General features: G+C 46.6%; 4 protein-coding genes across 7 annotated transcripts; 2 read left to right on the plus strand and 2 right to left on the minus strand.

Annotated features, from left to right (window-relative positions):
* Positions 1-167: 167 nt before the first annotated feature.
* LOC119552772 (pre-rRNA-processing protein TSR1 homolog) lies at positions 168-3,146 on the plus strand. Its single transcript, XM_037862580.1, has 4 exons — positions 168-368; positions 442-2,006; positions 2,068-2,334; positions 2,390-3,146. Exons 1-4 carry the CDS (start codon positions 263-265, stop codon positions 2,897-2,899), a joined length of 2,448 nt encoding a protein of 815 aa, XP_037718508.1. The 5' UTR covers positions 168-262; the 3' UTR covers positions 2,900-3,146.
* Positions 3,051-8,632, minus strand: LOC119552771 (TBC1 domain family member 9). 2 transcript variants are annotated; one of them, XM_037862579.1, is made up of 11 exons: positions 8,493-8,632; positions 7,852-8,018; positions 7,084-7,342; positions 6,461-7,022; positions 6,252-6,400; positions 4,803-6,198; positions 4,523-4,740; positions 4,235-4,464; positions 3,773-4,129; positions 3,628-3,716; positions 3,255-3,566 (listed from the first exon to the last, which is right to left on the minus strand). In XM_037862579.1, exons 1-11 carry the CDS (start codon positions 8,534-8,536, stop codon positions 3,255-3,257), a joined length of 3,783 nt encoding a protein of 1,260 aa, XP_037718507.1. In that variant the 5' UTR covers positions 8,537-8,632. The 2 variants fall into 2 exon arrangements, with proteins under 2 accessions (XP_037718506.1, XP_037718507.1); XM_037862578.1 differs by having other exon boundaries at positions 3,051-3,566; positions 3,773-4,464.
* A 348-nt stretch (positions 8,633-8,980) lies between these two features.
* LOC119554403 lies at positions 8,981-21,212 on the plus strand. Of its 2 annotated transcripts, XM_037865291.1 has the most exons (5): positions 8,981-9,634; positions 15,755-16,001; positions 16,077-16,200; positions 16,314-18,778; positions 19,273-21,212. In XM_037865291.1, the coding sequence occupies exons 1-5, from the start codon at positions 9,080-9,082 to the stop codon at positions 21,099-21,101; spliced, it is 5,220 nt and encodes a 1,739-aa protein (XP_037721219.1). In that variant the 5' UTR covers positions 8,981-9,079; the 3' UTR covers positions 21,102-21,212. The 2 variants fall into 2 exon arrangements, with proteins under 2 accessions (XP_037721219.1, XP_037721220.1); XM_037865292.1 differs by lacking the exon at positions 8,981-9,634 and having other exon boundaries at positions 16,058-16,200.
* Positions 9,683-14,811, minus strand: LOC119554404. Of its 2 annotated transcripts, none has more exons than XM_037865293.1 (3): positions 14,553-14,811; positions 11,607-11,858; positions 9,683-10,944 (listed from the first exon to the last, which is right to left on the minus strand). In XM_037865293.1, the coding sequence occupies exons 2-3, from the start codon at positions 11,661-11,663 to the stop codon at positions 9,898-9,900; spliced, it is 1,104 nt and encodes a 367-aa protein (XP_037721221.1). In that variant the 5' UTR covers positions 11,664-11,858; positions 14,553-14,811; the 3' UTR covers positions 9,683-9,897. The 2 variants fall into 2 exon arrangements, with proteins under 2 accessions (XP_037721221.1, XP_037721222.1); XM_037865294.1 differs by lacking the exon at positions 14,553-14,811 and adding an exon at positions 11,944-12,084.
* Positions 21,213-21,283: the final 71 nt, after the last annotated feature.

Here is a 21,283-nt window from a genome sequence, read left to right on the forward strand (position 1 = left end):
TGAGACTTTGAAAATATTCCTGCAGTAAATTGTATCCACAATTTTAAATTTGCCGCCTAAATGGTTGGGTGAATGTACTCGCTAGTTGAGGTGTCTGCATAGGCTATGTCGGGTGGGTGTCTCCGCTGTCCGGCTAGTGTTATCGATAATTCTCGCAGAAAAAATAATCGACCTGATGGTCACTAGAACATGTGCTCTTGGTTGTCCAGAAAACAAAACAGCGTAAATTGGTTGGAATTTTCTTTATAAATCACCTGCAATCATGGCGGATCATGCGTTTCATCGGCCCGGGCCGCTGAAGCAAGCGAATAAGGCCCACAAAACAGGTCGTCATCGCTCCAAGGGAGCCATAGACAATGCCCAGAAGGGTAAGTGCAAATCGCTCTTCAAGATTTCGGGGTCTTGAAGACTTCTAATCCACCTGGTGCTCCTTCCCCACAGGAAAGATTGGTCTCAAGGCCATCTCCCACAAGCACAAGCAGCAGCAGCGCAAGGAGCAGCGTCGCAACCAGATGAACCAGCTGCGGAAGAACAAAAGGGAGGAGGTGCTGGAGCAGAAGAGGAAACTGGGTGGTCAGAACACCGCCCCCTTCCTCGTCTGCCTGCTGCCCATGCACGAGCAGATCGATCCCAAGTCCGCGCTGGAAATCCTTCAGAGCTGCGACAGCGAACTGGTGGTGGAGAACTCCCCAAGTGGCATTGTTTACATGAATCTCCCCCGATTCAAGCAGCGTTTCGCCTTTGTCACCCCGCCAGCGGGTCGTGGAAATGAGCTGATCGCCCTGGATTACCTGAAAGTGTGCGATACCACCTTGCTCCTAACCTCCGCCGCCTTTGGCGATGACGAGATCTTCGATCGCTGGGGTCAGCGGATCTTTAATATGATGTCCGCCCAGGGATTACCCACTCCCGTGGTGGCCCTCATGGATTTGGAGTCGATCAATCCCAAGCGACGTCCCGCTGCCAAGCAGGCTGCCCAGAAGATCATTTCCAGGCTACTGCCCGAGGAGAAGATCATGCAATTGGACACTGCCAGCGAGGGTTTGAATGTGATGCGACGCATTGGCGGCCAAAAGAAGCGCATTCTGCACAACGTGGCCAATCGGCCGCATCTCTTCGGCGATGTGGTGGAGTTCAAACCAAGTTCCGATCCCAGCGACGACCTGGGCACCTTAGAAGTCACTGGTTTTCTTCGCGGACAATCTCTTAACGTGAATGGCTTGGTGCACATTCCTGGCTTGGGTGACTTTCAGTTGGGTCAGGTGGTGGCTCCGCCAGATCCGTACAAACTGGACAAATCTCGTGATGGTGAGAATGCCGTGGTGCGTCTTCTGGACCGCAGTGATCCCGCAAAGCGCACTTCGCTCCAGAGCGAGAACATACCAGATCCCATGGACGCGGAGCAGACGTGGCCCACCGAGGAGGAGATCGCCGCCTCGCAGCAGGAGACCAAAAAGATGAAGCTGGTGAAGCGTGTGCCCAAGGGCTACAGCGAGTACCAGGCCGCCTGGATACCCGATGTCGAGGAGGTGGAGGACCCGGACAGCAAGGAAGACGATGACATGAGCGACGATGATGATGATGATGACGACGAAGAGGATGATGAGGATTTCATGTCGTGCGAAAACAAATCCTTCGAGGATGAGTACGAGAAGCGGGACTCGGACACTGAGGAGTTTCAGGACAGTGTTTCCGTGGCTTCGGAGGCTGCCGTCAACGACGAGAAGTACGATCAGCAGATGGACTTCCAGGAGGAGCGCGAGACTCTTAAGAAGCTGCAGCAGGCTCGCACGGATCAGCTCTGGCCCGATGAGATTGACACTCCTCTAGATGTGCCTGCCCACGAGAGGTTCCAGAAGTACCGCGGCCTGGAGTCCTTCAGGACATCGCCTTGGGATGCCAAGGAGAATCTGCCCGCTGACTATGCGCGCATCTATCAATTCCAGAACTTTGACCGCACCAAGCGGAGGATTCTGAACGAAGCCAAGGAGTTTGAGGGTGTGCTGGTAAGGGTTCATTACAACTTCAGTCATACAAGTTCATTACCAAGTTCTTCAATATTTTTAGCCGGGCTTATATGTCACTCTCCATGTGATCAATGTTCCTGAAAGCCGTTGGGACGCATTCAAGTCCGCCCAACTCACCGACAACATTATTGTCTACGGAATGCTACCCCATGAGCACCAGATGTGCATCATGAACGTCGTCCTGCAGCGGATGCCCGACTCAGAAGTTCCGATCAAGTCCAAGGAGCAGCTGATTATCCAGTGCGGCTACCGTCGCTTTGTGGTGAATCCAATATACAGTCAGCACACTAACGGGGATAAGCACAAGGTATGAATTATCATATCCATTACTTGATTAATGCTAATGAATTGTGTTTATCCAGTTTGAACGCTACTTCCGTCCGTACGAGACCGTTTGCGCCACGTTCTACGCCCCCATTCAGTTCCCTCCGGCAGCCGTGCTGGCCTTCAAGGTGAATCCCGACTCAACGCTGGCGCTGGTGGCCCGTGGACGCCTGCTCTCCTGCAATCCTGATCGCATTGTCCTCAAGCGCGTTGTTCTCAGCGGTCATCCCATGCGGATTAATCGCAAGTCGGCTACAATCCGATACATGTTCTTCTACAAGGAGGATGTGGAGTACTTCAAGCCGGTGAAACTAAGGACCAAGTGCGGTCGACTGGGACACATCAAGGAGTCACTGGGCACGCACGGCCACATGAAGTGCTACTTCGATGGACAGCTGCGATCCTATGACACTGCTTTCATGTACCTGTACAAGCGAGTCTTCCCCAAGTGGACGTACGAGGAGTGCCTGGTGCGAACGGCAGAGCACGAGCGACAACATGCGTCGGCGAACAGAAGGACCTCGCAACAGATAGCCATGGAAGAGTAAGGGTATTTAATCGAAGGATATAATAAGTAATCGTTGGAAAATTGGAATCCCTTTTGAAAATATTTTATATTCTTGATGTCCCATCCGAAAAGTACATAAAAGATGTACAAAAAACCCGCATCCATAGTTATTTATATATGACTGCGTTGCATAATAGGAATAATAGAATTATATTCACAAACAATTGTCTTAACTTAAAGGTAGAGGCAATACAATATACATACATAAAACATGGATACGTTTAAAAGCTTTCCGCATTGCACAAGGATCAAGGATCGGTCGGGCTCTCATATATGGCTAATACAGTTTTGTGGCTAGGATTGGGTAGGGGGTAAGGATTAGGGACTAAGGGTATTCAGTAGTTGGTAGACAGACACTTGCGCCGCTTCTTCTGCAGCTGCTCGATCTGTTCGCTTATTTGGATGGGTGTTTGGAAACCTCTGACAATGCTGTTAACGGTCAGAACCGTGGCTATAAACTGGCTGATGGATATGTGCCAGGACTCGGAAATGTTTGTGCTACTGCTGCTGCTGTCACCGCTGCTGGTCGTTGTGGTCCTGGCCTTGCCGCTCGCTTGGCGCAGCTCCTCCTCCAGGGCCACAAAGAGGCGGGTGGTGCCAATGGGTTCTGCAGCGGGTGTGGTGGGATTGCCATTGCTATCCGGTTGCTGGGGGAAGTTATTGTTTATGGGTCAGTAATAGTCTTTCGAAAGAATGAGTAGGTCTTACCTCATCGCCTCCCATATTCAGCTGGGTAAAACTCTCCAGGCTGGGCTCCTTCTTAATGTTGCTGTTACCCAGCTCCAAAAGATTCTCATCTGAAAACCCAAGAAGGTTTAAAATGGGTTATATCTATAGAAAAATGTTTACTTACAAGCCCTTTGCATTTCTTCATCCTGGACCAGGCCCATGATCTCTATGATGCTGCGCCACAACAGCTGGAAATTCTCCTTACGCATGTGGGGAATGCTGTGCTGGGAACTGGACGCACCCTCATCCGGCTGGTCCAGCAGATAGCCGAGACTGCCCAGGCTCCGCAAATCCGTGGCATTCGAGTCGGCGCGCTCTAGTCGCGTGGCTGCAACCAGGTCGCTGATCTGTGAGAAATTCGATATAGTCTCGACATTCAGAAGCATGTGATCGGCGGCCGCAGCCGAGGCTGCTCCGGCTGCCATATCCGCTCCCACTCTCGCTCCCGTTCCGGGCGGCGTCATGCGAGCCGCTCCCAGATCTGAAATATCCGAAAATGTGTCAATCGATTCGTAACGGCCCTGCTGGCGAAGCTCTCTCTGGAGCTCGTCTTCGTCCCGCCCAGCATCTGTGGATGGTGCAGTACCCTGGAGAGCCGGCAGGTCCACGTAGAAGGTTGAGCTGCGCTGCGCCAACGAAGAGGTGTTGGAGTTCAGCGAGAGATTGGGCGTGCGCGACAGGTCCATGAACGTGTTGCCCGAGATTCCGGCCAGGTTGTGCAGGTGCTGGGTGGCACTAATCAGGGCAAAGTCGTCGGCATCAAAATTGTGATCCGAGGGCGAGGGCAACGCCTCCATCGACTCTGAGGCATCGTTGCTGCAAATAGATTAATTGGGATAATTTGGTTGGGTTTCCAATAGAATGAAACACTCACTCAAAGAAATCCTCCGCCTCGAAGGCCTCCTCGGCATCATCTTTGGTGCGTGGACGAGGGCGCCGAGATCTTTCTATCTCCGCATTGGACAAGAGAGGCGGCAGGTGCAGAACAAAAAGCAGCTTCAGTTTTTCCATGTTCTTGCTGGAGCAGACCAGGCCCAAGGCGTTGATGAGCTGACCAAAGTCAAGAGAACCAGTGCCTCTTTTATCTGTGAGCTGGAGGAAGGATAAACGAACTTACTGATTCATTCGAAATCAAACTCCGACTAATAACTCACCCTGAACAACTTTTCGCCAATGTCAACGCTGACGCACTTCCGCCATGGTGTTAGCTCCGTAAAAAGTGTGTGGAACACCTCGTAGTTGACACTGTACGCCTCGTACCTACTTCCAGAGGCGCTCGCATCATGGACAGCTCTGCCAGGTGACTGCGGCACCAGCTGGGGCACCTCCGACAGGGGACATGGGGCCTTCTGCTGCTGTTGTTGCAGGGATTTAAGGGCGTGCTTTTCTTCCCGGATGATGGTAAGCAGCATGTGCAGCTCACTGCGGGTGAAATACGAATTCTGGACATAGGCCTTTACAATGGTCTTCTCATTGTCAATATCGAACTGTCGCATGGTCAACCGGCGATGCTTGTTGCGCAGTTCCTCGATGCGTTGCTGGGTTATCTCTTCGCCGAACTTGGTGTACGCCTCGTGAATCAGAGTCTGCACAGTTTGCGTTTGGACTTTGCGCTCCTGCTTCCGTTTGTCCGTCGTGGGAGGAACCTGGTACTCCGGGTTGTAGATACCCTCCAGATAGTTCTGCAATACCAACATGGCTTCGCCATCATCCTGGCACTGCAGCAGCTTTTCCCTGTTCCACTCGATGATCTGCAGCGAGATCATGAAGATGATCTTGGCGCCCTCGTAGAAAAAGCAGTCCAGGATGTGCAAAGAACTCTCGTAGCTGATCACGCTCATGAAGATGGTCAGGAACCAGGAGATGGAGATCATCTTGATCACATCGAGCTGCTCCAGGTGACCATGCAAATCGGCCAGATGCGTCTGCACCAACTCGTTGAGCACGCCCTGGTCGATCTGGGCGCCCACCACCTTATCCTTGTAGTAGTCCGGCAGTAGGTTCTCACATAGGCTGGCCAACATCCAGAATGCATTCTCCTCGTCGCAGAACAGCAGGAACACGGACGACACAATGTTCATGGCCTGGCAGTAGCCCACCTGCGGGTTGCGCAGGGCATAGGCCTGCAGGACTCTTCTCAGAGCTCCAATGCCATCGGTGCTTTGGAATGCCGGATGCTCGGGTAGCGAACGCGGCAAATCCCGGTCGATTTCGTCATGGGCAAAGCAATTCTTGATGCAGGCCGCCTTCTCTACCAAATCCTCATACAGTCCGGGATTCATCTCCTTGTCGTGAATCGCCCCGGAGAAGATCAGCCAGATCTCCTGGCGCAGCTTGTCGGGAATGCCCTCAACTATCAGATTTATCACGTCCGTGGTGCGGAACATACCGATGCCGCGTCCAAAGTCCCGGAAATGCGCCTCCCATCGCACCATCTTTTCCTCTTGTTTCTGTATGATCTCCGAGCTGAACTGTGTCTTAAATGTGTTCATTAGAGCGGTCTGCTTGCTCCATGAAATATCGTATTTGGCCCGCTCGCGACTCACAGGACTAAAGAAATTAATTCTAACTACAAAGCTTCAATATTAAATTGCTTTACTTACACATGAATTCGTGCGAGAAGATCTGTGATCTTGGAGATCAGAACATCTCTGTCCACGATATGAGCAAACATGAAAGGCACATTCTCTGATGTAATGATGACAATTTGATTTTCGAACCGTTGTTGTCCATCATCCTTCTTTTCCACACTCTGCAAAAGAGATAATAAATGAATCTTCCTATCGAAATAAAGGCCCTTTCAAACACTCACCTTGATGGTCTTCATGGGTATAACCACGCTGACCAAATCCTTGACATCGCTACGAAAGCAAAAGAAATTCGGCGAGAGATAGATGAAGCCGGAATTGAACCTCTTTGAGTAGGGTGTCCAGATGTTTGCCTTAATCTTTCCATCGATTATCTCAGACTGTGGCAGTCGGAAATAGATGCGAAACTCCTCGGATTTCTGGCGAGCTGTCAAATCCCGCAGCAGCACGGGCTTCTTGGATGTTTTGGCACCCAGCCGTGCAAAATTCGAAGTATCGTGGTCGACCACTGGACTGTCGGGATCATGGATCAGTTGCTGAATTGCCATTTTGTTGAGCTGCTCGATCAACTGATGTGCCTCGCTGGCGTTGAAGAGCATTGTGAAGTTGTAGGTCATGTTGTTGGTGGTCTTCAGATAGATGGTATTCGCATTTCGGCTGATGTCTTCCAGCTCCGCAAAGCGTATAATGCGCTTTATCTCCTGACCCAGCATATACGAGTAAAAGCAGACGTGGTTCAGGGAAATGTAAAGCTGACCCTGTCTCGGGATCTTGTTCTTCACATATCTGAAATCAAACATCAAGTGAGTCTTATTTTCAAATAATGAGAATTGATTTCTAAACTTACGTGGCCGAGTAGGAGTTAACTAGTCGCTCTTCCTCGGGCATTTTGAAAATCTGTCTGAACTTTGATTTCATCACCTTGAAATCGGCTGATTCGCCGGAGTCATCTTGGTTGTTTTGCGTGTACAGAGATTGGATCTTGCATATGGTGAAGTTGGTCACCTCGTCCTCGTTCTCCATCTCGTCCAGCACCTTAAAGAGATTGGCCTGGAGCCATTCCCAGTCCTTGACTATCTCATCCTGGGTAATGCCAATGGCGATTTCTGCGGGGATAGGTTATAATCAACCAATAAAAAAAAGGATATAAGATAAACTTGTTATGGTTATCGCATGTCCGAAATGTTTCATATATTAACCCCATATCAGCATAGTTTTGTGGCTTAACAAATTGTGAAACCAAAGTAAGATTACAGTTTACAGGGCTAAGGGTTGAAAAATAAAGAGAGGGAGCCGAATTATAAAAGTTCTTGCTGCTTTGATAAAATCCCCCAGAGGTTTTTCGAATTCCAAGTTCCCCACTCCAGCCCCATCCTTATTTTCTTAATACAAAGCAAATTAAATAACAAAAGAAATGAGCCAGCCTCCGCAGCTTTTGTAATCAGCCTCGTTCTCCGTTTACGTAAGCGCAGCGAGGGAACCGTAGATGAAAGAAATATTGGCATACTCCCATAAAAGCGAGGCGAAACCCGATGATTCACGGTCACATACAGCTGGGCCTAGACTCGAGGAACTGGAACTGATAAAGCGGATGAGTGCGAGTTGTTGAACCTACCGTAAGACACCTCCGATGAGGGCGTCTGGTGGAGGATGCGATAGGGAGCCGGCTTGGTGTTCATCACGCTGTCGTAGGTTCCCACCAGCATGGATCCAAAGCCACGGGATTCCCCATGGCCACGTCGCTTCTGCAGGACAAAGTATCGCGAGTGCATCTCGGCAATCCTGTGGGCGGAACGGGTTTTTAAAATCGGTTCAAAATGGAGGTGGACTGACCCCACTCTATGGGGTCTTTTCTAGGGGGTGGGGTGGGGGGGTCTCTTTTTTTACGCAGCAGGAAACAGTTGGAAATCAATTTTCAAGCTGCTGCTGCTGCTACTGCCGACTTTAAACAGCTGCCTCTTTTTGCGTTGCAAAATCAGAACCGAACCAAAGAAGTCTTGAACTTTTGGCTCAATTAGTTATCAACGAATGCAATTTAGTGGTTTATGCGTAGTCGCAATTCGAGATCGAGGGCTCTCCTGGCGGCCTGCACTTCGTGATAATCGCATTCCATGAGACACCTTCCATAAACACAACAACAACATTGCATATACACATGCCATCCACATTTATCCCACCCACACACTCAAGCGGGCATGTTTAATTTGGGTCTTCGGCTTTCGTTCGATTTGACCCCGGGTGGGGGTCACCACTCACCAGAATGCCGAGGGCAGGAGCAGCTCCTTGGGCTGAATCCACATCTTGATCGGTTTCGGCCCGTGCGAGGCAGAAAATCAGAAAAATATTCTTTGTTTAATACTGCATCGAGCGCTGATTGTTTTTTTTTGCAGCAAGTGTGGCCGTTGGTCGGATAGTTGGAAAATCCCTTAAGAACGAAGCCATCTATTGTGAACGGATGCTGAGGGCGGGATATTTGAATTAATTTTTTTGCACCTTTAATAAGTGATAAGGTTAAAGCTATTCAAAAATATTCTATTAAATATCAAAAATATTCTTGTAAAATATTAGATAATAGTTAACTTATTTAAGGAAACATCAAACAACTTTAATTTAGTGCACAATGTAAAATTGTTAAACTAATGATGAATTGGTAAAGAATAAGCTTTTAAAATCTTATTAGAAACCATATATAGTTTGTAAAGTAAACCATGCCTTTCTTTTAACACCCAACCAAACATAAACTATTCACTTGTATGACTTATTCGAAACATAACGAACGTGTCGTGCTACAAAATTACTAGTTTTATTCCCAACTCCTGCAAAATCATTAGTGTTTTGCAAAAATGTTGAAAAAATTCGTGGAAGTGAATGCGGAGTGCAGTCCATCGGCGAATCCGTATGAGGTGCGTACGTTTTTGGGTAACGAGACATCGCCGGAATGGAAGGCCGAGAACTGTCCGCCCCGCGATCGCGTCTGCCAGAAGAAGCCGCCCAACTCCACGATCTCCCAAGTGCTGACCATCGAGGATGAGCTGCGTCGCATCCACCAGAAGGCGGAGGAGTCCCGCTTCATTAGGCCCTACAAGAAACAATGTGCCCTCTACGATGAGTACACCATGTGCATCATACCACAACGAACTCCGGCTGAGCTGAAAACGCACGCCGAGATGCGAGAGCGCCTGCTGGCCGCCCGCAAGGATTTTGGCCTGGTGGAGCACGACGCCAGGGTGGATAGGACGTGTCCCAAGGACCTGGTGGTTCTCAACAGTCCCATGGACATGGGCGAGGAGGAGCAGCAGGCCGAGGAGGGCGAGGAGGAGGAGGAGGGGGAGGTCAAGCCACAACTAGCCACTCCCGAGTGCAGCTCGGACATGATCATAATTCCGGACAAGCGCATGGTAAGTTAAGAATTTCTATGGAAAAAGTTAGAACTTGGTATTACCCGGTTTAAACGTTTACATCATAAGCAGTGCTTGTTTATTTAAAACTAATTGAAACGTAAGCTCTCTTAAAAAACTCAATTAAAATCGACAGTATTACTAAGTACTTTCGTAATGATATAAATCAAATCACTTTTAAGTGTATAGATCATAAATACTAGACAACTATTTTATGGCATTGAAGCTCAGGCTAGCTTAGAATTGGTTTCCATTTGGCGATCCTACTCGATCAACTCGATGTCATCGATATCTGCGTAAATGCTACCCGGTGGCAGTTCTGGCAGGGAGTTTGTTACCGAATCCGTTTGGGCATCGCCAACTCCATTCGTCGTCGCCAGCGACAGGGTGCGATAAGCTCCAGAAACAGCCTGCTGCTGCATGTGCACGCCCAGCTGGGAGATGAGCTCCAATGCCTGAACATCCGAGTTCATCAGAGCGAACTGGTGGATGATGGCCAGGTGCGGGAAAACGCCATTCAGCAGGGTGCTGGTCCCGGCGTTCATTTGATCCTCGGTGTTTTCCTGGCCTTCCTGGGGAGAGACTACTTCCTCCTCCTCCTCCTCTTCTTCTGGCGTGCTGCCTGGTGAGGCCACCATGGTGGGCTCACAGGTGACCATCTCCACTCCATCATCCTCCTCGAGGTGATCCGACATCAGGCTATTCTCACTAGAGAGGTTAACGAAATCTGGTACAACAGGTCCTTTAGTCGCACCTTCGGCTGGCTCAGCCAACTCGCGTTGCATAAAGTTCGGCAGCGCATGCTTGAACTCCACAATGATGTCCTCGACAGGCAGATCCTGGTTTAAGGGATTCTCTCCCTGGTAGCCCAACTCATCGGCCTCGTACTTGTACTTTCCACGGAATCGGTTTAGCCACCGATAAGAGGGTCTAAATGAGGGCAGGTTTAAAACTGCTGCCATTCTGATAGCTGTTTCCTTGAGTTTTTGGTTCCGAATGCTTATGTTCAAGTGGAGTTGGGTGCATCTTTCTACCCATTCGTGTAAAAGGAAACTAATGGCACTCATCTCGAACTTACGGCGCTTGCGCGTCATCTCTTCAATAATAATAGAAGCATCGGCTTCGCTCAAGGTGGCCAATTGTTGGAGCAGGTCCTTTTTCTTATCCAGGATCCGGCGAATTTGGGTGGCGCAGCAGTGGAACATCTTGGCCAAACTGTTTCTCGAAATATTGGTCTCCTCATAGTAACGGATCACGGCAATCTTTTCGTAGAAAGTTAGGATATTACGCTCATTTCGACGGGATTTGATCTATGGAAAGAGAGATAGAGATTACAATTATAGCATTTTTAAAAGTTCTAGGGCTCAAAATTATTCCAGTTATAGTTACAAAAAATATATTTTTTTAGAAATCCCAAATATTTAAATATTTTATCTAAAGTATCTAATAAAAGAAAATTCATAGTATATATTTATCAGATTTCGACTTAAAAATTCATTTTAAATGGTAAATAAGAATAAGAAACCATTGGAGAAAGTCGATTTTTTATTTAAACCTTTCCAATGACATTTAAAGGATTTCTTTGTCCTGTTTTTAGATATGAAATACAAAATAATATAATAAAATATTGTTACTCCTTAAAAGGTTAGGAAATGTCCTTAAGAAGACAACAAATTAAACGATCATACAGAAGGTCCTGTTTATAATAGAATGCCTTTGGAACCAAGGATACCTTTTTACATACATTCAAATATACGTCCTTAGTTCCAAAGCACAATGTTTAAGGGTAAATAATCGTCCTTCGATATAAAAACATATATATATGTACGTATGTACATATGTATATCCAGTTAAGGCGCGTGCTTGTCTGATGGCCGCGTGTCCACTTGAGGCAAGTTGTAAAACCCACCCTCGGTGGACCGCTTAAAGGCCACGTTAACAAACATTTCTGGCTTCCCCTGGGACTACTTACCCCTTTGTTGTTGTTGCGACGCAACGTGGTAGTTGGCAATGCCGCAATAGCTGCCATTACAATAGTAGTTGTAACTAAATTTTAACTAGTTATCCGCTCCTTCTCTTTCTCCTTCTTATCCTCCTTTGTCTCTTTTTGTTTTCCGCTAACTGCGCAGCAGCTTCTTGCGCTGTTGTTGTTGCTCCGCTCTCTCGCCAAAAAGATCATGCGTCAGAGGGCGAGTGTGCGTGTGTGTGAGTGACTCCTTTGAAGCTGCCACAATGAAATATCGCAATAAAACAGAAATAAAAGCATTATTAATACCGTCCATGCAAATGGCAAAGCGTTTATTAGTCACTTGTTATGAGTGTTGGCGCGGCACGTTCTCGAATTCGCTTTGGCTCTACATTAGCTTTTGTTGTTGCGGCTCTGACATTTTTACAATTACTGAGTAATAACACACTTGTGTGCCTGTTTTTTCGGTTCCGCTCTTCGCCCCTGCAAATGTGTGTGTGCGTTCTTTGCGCGCTCCGTATGAAATAAAAACGGTTCACTATGCTCAGTCCCTTTTGCGTGGTGTTTGTTGTTGTAGCAACACAAACGACACTTGCAGCTGTTACTTTGCACAGTGCAGGTCAAAATATTAGTGGCATTCACTAAAACCAAGATGTAGCAGTTGAACCATATACATAAAAAACATTTTATCTTTCTTTAAAAACAAGATGTAGCAGTTGAACCATATAAAAAACATTTTATCTCTGTCCTATTGCACAGTGCAGTTTAAAATATTAGTGGCTTTCACTATAACAAGATGTAATAGCTTGTAATTGCTTTCTTTCTCTTATCCTATTGGACAGTGCGAGTTATAATACTAGTGGTTTTATCTTAGAAAGACCCAAGAGCCCGAACTTATCATTTACACCACTAAACAAAGGTCTTAGTTCACTTGATTGCCGGTTTCGGATTGGAGCAGATAAGAAGTAATTCTTGGGTACACAAAAGCATGCAACAGAATATTTGGAATGCCTAAAGTTACTATAAATAGCACACAAACAGTATCGGGTGTTAGACCAAATCTACTGATAAACCAATTTTTTTTAGATATGATAATATCATAAAGAATCATTTCTTAAATTGTATTAACTTTGTCGAATTTTAAAATTTTATAGAAATTATAAAATGTTGCCTACTGGATAAGGATCGTTATTTCAAGAACGAAGGAGCTTTACAAGGACTTTTTAAGTAGTCAAGCAATTCAATAAAAGGTTCTTATTCTGCTAAAAAATTAAGAATATTCTAAGGAGATAGGCAAGGATTTAATGCGATAGGGAACGAAGGCTTTTAAAAAAGATTTTATTTAAATATCTAAATTAAGTTTTAGTTTTTTTTCAATACCTAAATGTAGAAAACTTGTCAGTTTTATAACTTTCGTTAGGGAAATTTGAGTAGATCATTTTGTAAAATATAATTTTTAAAAAATTCTGTAAGTTAGCTAAATGTTATTTGTCATTTGTTATTTCTTCTAATTTTATTTATATCTTTATTTGTCCCACCCGTGCAAATACCACTACGCTTTTGACCGCAGCTGTGACCGTTGTTGGTCTAGTGCACTGTGCAGTGGCCATATGCAAAAGCAGTGCGGTTGCAGTCGCCTCGCTTTTGTTTCATTTGCGTTTGCGTTTTCCGCGTATGCTGTTCGGAATGTCTCAATTGTTGTGGTGAGGGGGCGTGGGCGGTGCCAGGAGGGGGTGGCAAGGCTACATGCTGGGCTAACGACTAAAATCCGATTCCTATTCGCTTGGCTCGCTGCAGAAACCTCTCTCTATCTTGGCTAATTAACTTTGCGCCGGAGATAAGAGCCTTTCTACTCTTCGAACGATTCGTTTGCTACTCGAAGTGATATAATCGCTCTCATATGTTTTATGGGTGTTCATAGCTGGCCTCTTATCAATAGACATGAAGCAATTCTGATTCATATATGATCTTTTGGGTTAAATCTGGTTATTAAGGGAATTTCCGAAAAAAGTAATTGGGGAAAAATAATATCAGTTGCTATACCGATTTCATTTAGTAAGATAATCTTTGATTTAACATTTTATTTCGATTTTTACTTTAAAGTATTATTATAAAGGATATACATTTTTTGTATCCAAAAAAAAATTGTCTTACTTAAAACTTAAATGTTTTTTTTTATTAGTTCAGAGACCCCCTTTTGGAACCGCCTCTTTTTTGCAGCCATTCCCTTTTCTCAGGGGCGCCGCCTGCGGTCGTTTGTTTGCTGTACACTTTAGCTTGGCATCCATACATGTGTACCTGAGTTTTCGTTGGGCAGCTGCACCTGGCAAATACCAATTTTAATTCGAATTCAAAGCCATCACCGAGATTGCTATTGCAGCCTCAGCATATTTGATGGAAACAGCTGCCTTTAAGTTGATTAGTTCATTGGTTCCTTTTACAGATATTCAAGCTAAGGCCACGTGGACTTGTAACTATTTATAGAAAGGGGGTTCTAAAGTGGGTTCTAAACTAGCACCATGACCTTGAAATTAAGGATAACCATATTACTGGTCAAATTGTTATTGATAAGATATATTTCAGAACATATCCTTAAAGTATATATGTAACATTAGAAATGGAATTAAAATAAATATATCTTCTCAAAGTATTGCTCCTTATATAAAGTACAACACATAAAGCACATGCTTTACCGTACCAACGCAATAATTAAGTGGACATCCCATCAGCACACCTGTCTTTGGCAAGATCTCGTCGTCTGCAGGCCCCGCCAGAGCCCCAGCTCCCCGGCCCCATCGTAACCCTACCTAGTTTGACATTTTGCCAGCGCGCCTATTCAAGAGGGTTGCGTAGTTGGAATTGGAACCAACTTGTACTGCTGGCAACTGCGCTTTGGTATTGGTATTGACGTGGTAGTCGTATGCTATAACTGCGCGATACTGCGCCGCTCACCTGGTTCACCTGGTCCGTCGCTGTACTATATGTCTCGATTTGTAGTTGTTGTTGCTGCAGCAACAGCAACAGCAACAGCAACAGCACGCTACTAGATGACTTGTTTGTTCTACAGCCGAGGCAGCTTCGTATTTGCTCGGGGGTCCGGGTTTCTGGTCTCGGGTTAGTCGGTTTTGGTTGGGTTTTTGGCTTTTGGTCGAACGAGAGCGATAAGATTCCGTGATGTGGCACTAAGCGCTGTTCGTTGTTTACTGCTCTGTGCATGGGACGCCTCTGTTGTTTGGTGGCCGTCATCGTGGCCAGCCAGCCATAGAGGCACACTCACCCATACGGACGCACCCCGAACCCATACGAACGAACACCATAATGCCATATACCGCATATAGCGCGGCGACATCAGGTTGTTATAGTCAGTCTAGTTGGCATTTCGTGCTTACCTTATGCCGCTAACTAACTTCTTGATGAGCGCAGAGAAATAACACAGAGGAGGAAGCAAAAAAAAAAAAACAGGCCTCCCGTAAATACCATAACATGCCATACCATACCATACAATACAATACCATATCGTAGCACACCAAGACCAAGAGAAACACAAACGCCTCCTATATACGGGGCGTCGGGCATCGGGCATCGGTGGCGTATGCGTGCTATTTTCAGCCGCATTAAAAGCTTATGGCCATGGCCAGGAAAACAGAGTCGCCGAGTGAAAGCACAGAGCTTGCACAGAGCCAAGCGCTGATAACTGGCCATATGTTATCCAATCGCCAGTCAAGACTATTGGGTCTTTGAATAATTCAATTGTCCCGGCCATATCCTCACTTTATTTGGGTTAAACTACACCTATTGTCGTCAAAATGCACAAGGGAAAACGTTTTTTCATGGAAACTTATTGTTTAATTAATAAACTATCATTTTCAAGTCCTTAAAAGGATGATAATGTTGTAGTAAATTTGGGCTGGGCTTGTGATAAAAGAAAGGATTATTATAAGTAATTATTTTATTCATATTTCCATCTAATATGATTTAGACTTGTTCTTGAAAATACGATAAATAAGACTATTTCTTCTGTTCGTAAACATGATTTAAAGATTGAAACACAAGTCTCTAAGTATCCATTTTGCCACCTAAGCTTTTTTCTCTGTAATTGCTAATTTAAAATTTATACTGCATTAAATAAGTAATGATATAATTTTCCTGCGCAGTTGGAGCTAAAGCGTCCCAAGAGTCGTATCTACTTAAACGAGACTGAAGTTGGCCCCCTGGAAGAGTTGCCGTTCCCCTCTTACAATCCTCGTGTCCTTCAAGAGGGCTTAGAAGGAGAGAACCTTAAGACATATGACATCATCGAGGGCTGCAGTCCACAGGATCTGTGGACCTGGAATGTGGGCTATCAGAAGCGGGAGGAGAATTTGGACCAGGAGTTCATCGCCGCCTCTCTGCCCAAATATGGTGTGTACTTGGCGAGGGAATTTCCCATCCCTCAGATCTATCCTATTCTAATCTAGCTTCATCAAAATTTTGCAGAAAACGACGGCGAACTTACGCTCTATAATATACCCCAGCAGCTGGAGAAGACTTTCACTGCTGAGATTGTGTTCGGAAATCGAAATATCTATCCGGAACCAAAGCAGGAGTCTTACCGATTGCAGTGAGTGTCTAACGATATATACAAATATATACTATTTTATTCTATGAAGTATTTTTTAAATAAATGTTGGATAGATTCTAAACGTTCTCTTTTAAAAATAATATCTTATCCAGATACTATAATCGACCCAGTGAGATCGGCGCCATTATAGTAGCCTTCGTAGAGAGCTTTCGTTTGAACCCAGATTTCTGGACAGCAGCTACCATGGATGGTATCCTGAAACGCGGTGTGAAGTTGACCAAAAAGAGCGCCGATCTGAACTACAAGTCGGAGACGAACGACTTTGACATTATTGAACAGGTAGTGGAACGGGATGCTGCCGTGGAGATAAAGATCCACTTCTCAGGACTTCTTAAGAACGAACCGAATATGTTCAAAGCTCTTTCACTATTCTTTTCTAAATACAATGCGTGTATTTTTACATCCCGTGATCTATTCCTGCTGATCTGGAAGCGCTGCTTAAACTCGTACTATATCTTTGATCCCAACGGACGTGATGAGGACTGTGAACGGGATTTCGAGGACGGCAAGTGCTCACTGATGGCTACTCGCTTTACAGAGCATTTGGTGCACCTTATCACTAAGTTCAGTGATCTGCAGCCGCAGGATGAGTTCAATATCTTCGAGATATCTTTGACCCAGTACGGAAAACTGAAGGAGCCACCCATTAAGGCAGCGGAGAACGAGGAGTTTCATAAACTCTGGGCCGTGGTCAATGAGAACTTTGCGGTGAAAACAGCGGCAACAGGAGGAATTCACCAGCCCATATCCGGTAATGAGAAGAATGCCTCACTTGTGGTAGCCTTAATAGCTCTTATTTACTCGGAATTCGAGCTTGCTAAACTCTGGAAACCTGGTACAGTGGATGATATTATAAGGTATGGTGTTGCATACTATAAGACCTTGCGTAAGAAGTTCCGCCTGGATGGTAAGCGATGGAAGAACAAGAAGCCCCATTTAAATGTGGTGGATCTACCGGAAATGTTCCTAATGGGTGCTTTTAAGGCCACGGTTCGAAAGCATCCCTTTATGATCAATGGTCATGTGGCGGACTGCAAGAGCTACTTGGAGTCCCAGTTAACGATGGCTCTGCATCAGCTGTTTAACATGCCCCAGTGGCCATCGGCACTGCTACAGATAGATAATTCAGTAATGGCCGTATGGCGGGACAGAGAATTCTTCTATGTATTCGATCCCTTCCGGCGAAATAGAACCGGTCTAGTGGTGGATCCCGATGACTATACCATCAAGGGTCTAGCCGTACTGCAAATGCACGCCACCTTTGACTCCTTCGTCCGGGTGATCTACATGAATGCCTTGAAGATGCGACGTGGTGGCAAGTTCTTTATCCATGGGATCAGGACGGGTTGCATTCGCCCGTTGCAGGTGATGACCCCGCAGACGAACAAGTTTCCTGGTCTGCAAATGGGTCTGCCCACATTCACAGATGAACCACCTATGCCGGAACTGAAGCAAAAGAAGAGTATCGAGAGTATTCCGGAGGAGGATCGCTTCCCCACGGTCGATGAGAAGGAGATGGTGGAGGAACTGATCAACATGATCATCAATAGCATCATTAAAGAGCTGCCAGAACCGCAACCTAAGAGACCATATCTCTACAAGCCAGCGCAGAAGGTTCTTCTACGCACGGATCAAGAGAATCTCAAGGCCCTCCGGCTAAAGATCAAGCGAGGCTATGAGCTTGGTCAGGAGGAAGAGGAGGATCTGAAGAGGGTTCTTACTGTTGAAGAAGAGGTGGCTCTCAAGAGCAACTTTAAGGCGTTACCAGATGGTTCCTGGATCATCATGGGCACCACGCAACTTCCTCAATTGGATGAGGAGATGGCTAAACTGGGAGGCCTTCTGGCTGGTTTGGTGGCCATGGCCGTTTCCTCGAAGTATAAGCTATCTACCTGGAATGCTGATCTTATTGAATTTTCCTTGGAGTCCGCGAATAGTTTTGGAGATGATTACCAAAACTACGAGTACATTTTAGCCTGTCTTTTGGCCAAGAAACTACCTGATATTGCCATCGGCGAGAGCAATTTCAGTTTGGAGGTGAAGAAGGTGGTCAAGTCCTCGATAATGGTACCTCTTCGCCAGGTCCTTGTGGATCTCCTGGTGGATAACAATAGGTTGCTCCTCGTTTGCCAGCGGTTCTCATGCGTGATCTTTAAGCGCTATAACTTTGTGTACATGTTCATTGGATTCCCGTGCAATGCCATTGGATATAGAAAAGGTGGATCCGGACCAGCGTGCCTCCTCCGTTTTGTGGAACTGGATGCCCTGATAAAGCGCATTGAATTCGGCTGCAATCCCCAGGGTTGCTCGGTGATGAACTTCATCGTGGCCTGCGTCCAAATGGTGGACAATAATCTTCATGGACGCTTCCGACCCTGGCGCAAGGAGGATGATGATAAGGAGGTCAAACAGGAGACGGCGAGGCAGAAGAAGCTGCGCGATCAGCGGCTGGAGAAGATGCGGTACATCGACGAGGAGCTGCGCAAGGAGAACGAGCGCATCCAGATGTTCTTGAAGGCAAAACAGGAGCACATGGACCGCAAGGCTGGAATAAAACGTAAGTAGGAGTGACTATTTAAAAGTAGTATGCTTCCGAAGCGGGGGTTTTTACGGGCGTGTTCCGCTTTTATATTTAGCTAAGCCCCAATTCGATTTATTATACAAACTTGAAAACTATTTTATACAATGAATAACACAGCAGTACTAAATATTTTGCAAGTTGTAAGTTCGCTAGATTGTAATATGGAGTCTTGTTTTTAAAACTATTTATGTAAAAACTTAAATCTGTAATTTTAGTTCTATATTTATTCTTATAAATGAAACCAAACCCTTGGGATAGAATCAATTGTCAATAAATTTCAAATACTTTCATACACTTGTGTAGAAGTTTGTGTAGTGATTGTCTGGTATGTTTATTATACAATTATAACAAAAGACATGGTATTGTGAAGGTTTTAACTAGAGTGAAGTTCAATACTTTCATAGAATTATAAGTTTCTCTTCATAATCTATTATGTTATTAATGTAAAAACTTTCTGTTTCCTTTTCCAGCCGAGTACAGGGACATTGGCATCGACGAGGGCGAGGGCGAGGAGGGCGACGAGGAGGAGGACATGGTCGGCGAGGAGGAGGGCGAGGAGGAAGGCGAGGGCGAGGAGGAGGTGGAGCTGAAGCATCGGCCGGGCAAGAAGCTGCCGAAGGAACTGCGCCGTGCCTACAAGCCGCGTCCCATCATGTTCGGCTACAGGATGCGCGAGAAGGACTGCAACTTCAAGATCCAGGGCAGCCTGGCGCTCGAGGGCCGTGAGGAGGGCTCTTTCAAGACGATCAAGCCGTGCTACTTCGCCTCCGCCCTGGCCATCATCAGTTGCTCCCTGCGTCCTCTGAACCAATGGAACTCATACCGCATCGATAGGGTGATCAACAATGCCAAGGCCATTTCCACGGGAGTTTGTGAACTGGAGTCGGTCTTCGAAAGGGTGGTTCGTCACGTTACCATCGATGATTACGAGTTTGACATCTGGATTCGATGCTTCGAGGCGGCGGGCATGTGGACCCCAACTCCGGTAAAGAAACCTGGCTCCCCCGAAGTGGGTCTCATGATCTTCAAGAAGAAGTTCGGCAAACTGTTGAACCTGCGCAAATACATGATCATCTTCACGCCCAACGGAAGTTATGCCCTTTACCACGACGAGTTCTTCCACTTGTTCGATCCCTATGGCAGCATGGAGAAACCTGGCGGGGATGAGGAGCAGTCGGACGAGGGCGACGAGGAGGGTGGAAAGAAGAAAAAACGGTGTCCCAAAGGACCAAAGCGTTGGCCCGAAAGGAACACCGCCTCGTGGGTTCTTCTCTACGATGTGGATTCGGTGATCAAGTACATCGACGATCGGAGTGCCGTGAAGAACTGGAAGGAGAAGAACCTGTACAAGTTCTTCCTGGTGGATGTCCTGTCGCACAAGAAGGCCGCACCGAATGCCCGAATCCTGCAACTGCTCACAGATCTCTCGATACCCATGACCTGCACCAACAAGCAGTACGGCAGACCAGAATACGAGATCTGTGCCACCAACGAATCCCTTGGATGGCTGGAATTGGAGAACTGTCTGCCCGTTTGGAGCAGGTTGAATCGCCGCAATACGGCGGGCAAGTATCGCAATCTGCCCATCAGCAAGATCAAGAAGTTCGACATCGAGATCGAGGGACGTCTGTGGTCCTTGTGGGGCAATCTCCATCCGGAGGCTCCGGTCTTCGAGGACGATGTGAGAGGTCGCCAGTATCTGGGCTGTTATGTAATGGCCTGCTGTGCCGCCAGTGTCTACCGGCTGATGGACTGGAGTCCCCATCTTCTGGACACCATTGTGGTCAGCGGAAATACCTACTTCAAGGAGAGCATCGATCAGATCAGCAAGGAGGACTACGAGTTCTCGCTGGAGAACCTCAACATCGACTGCTCCATGGACACCATCAACTTTGTGGTGCACATCGAGCATGTGTGCTATGGCAAACTCTATCGGGTGCCCACCTTCAACCGGATGAATCTCTCCGAGGCTCTGATCTACTTCTTCAGCCACTATCAGTTCGGCATAGTGAGTGTGCGAAAGCGTTCCCTGGCCATTGGGTTCTGTCCTGGCCACGATGGCGGATACTTTATGTACGATTGCCAGGAGAAGGACCACCCGCTGTTCCCCAAGCAACAGGGCGCCTCCTACATGCTGCGCACCCGGCACCTCCAGGTGCTCCTCTACTGCGTGGTGGTCACCCTGAATGTGCCGTTCTACAACATCGACTTCAGCATCCACAAGGTGGAGATGCTGCGCGAAGGAGCCACCGTTGAAAACGAGGAGGAGGAGGAGGACGCCGAGGAGGGCGGTGCTTGAGGAGATTCGTTTGGTATTCGTGGGGTCGGACCCTGAGGATTTAGTTACTAATTGTTTGGATAATATATATGGAATTAGGGACACAAATAAAGCCTTAAATTACTTTTTAAATGGATCGTTTTTGGCTTTGGGAACATGTGGTTTAAAGTTTCTATGTCGCACAAAACGTAAGTCATGGGTTT

Source organism: Drosophila subpulchrella, chromosome 3L, assembly GCF_014743375.2.
Source record: "Drosophila subpulchrella strain 33 F10 #4 breed RU33 chromosome 3L, RU_Dsub_v1.1 Primary Assembly, whole genome shotgun sequence".
In the NCBI taxonomy this organism is placed as follows: Eukaryota; Metazoa; Arthropoda; class Insecta; order Diptera; family Drosophilidae; genus Drosophila; species Drosophila subpulchrella.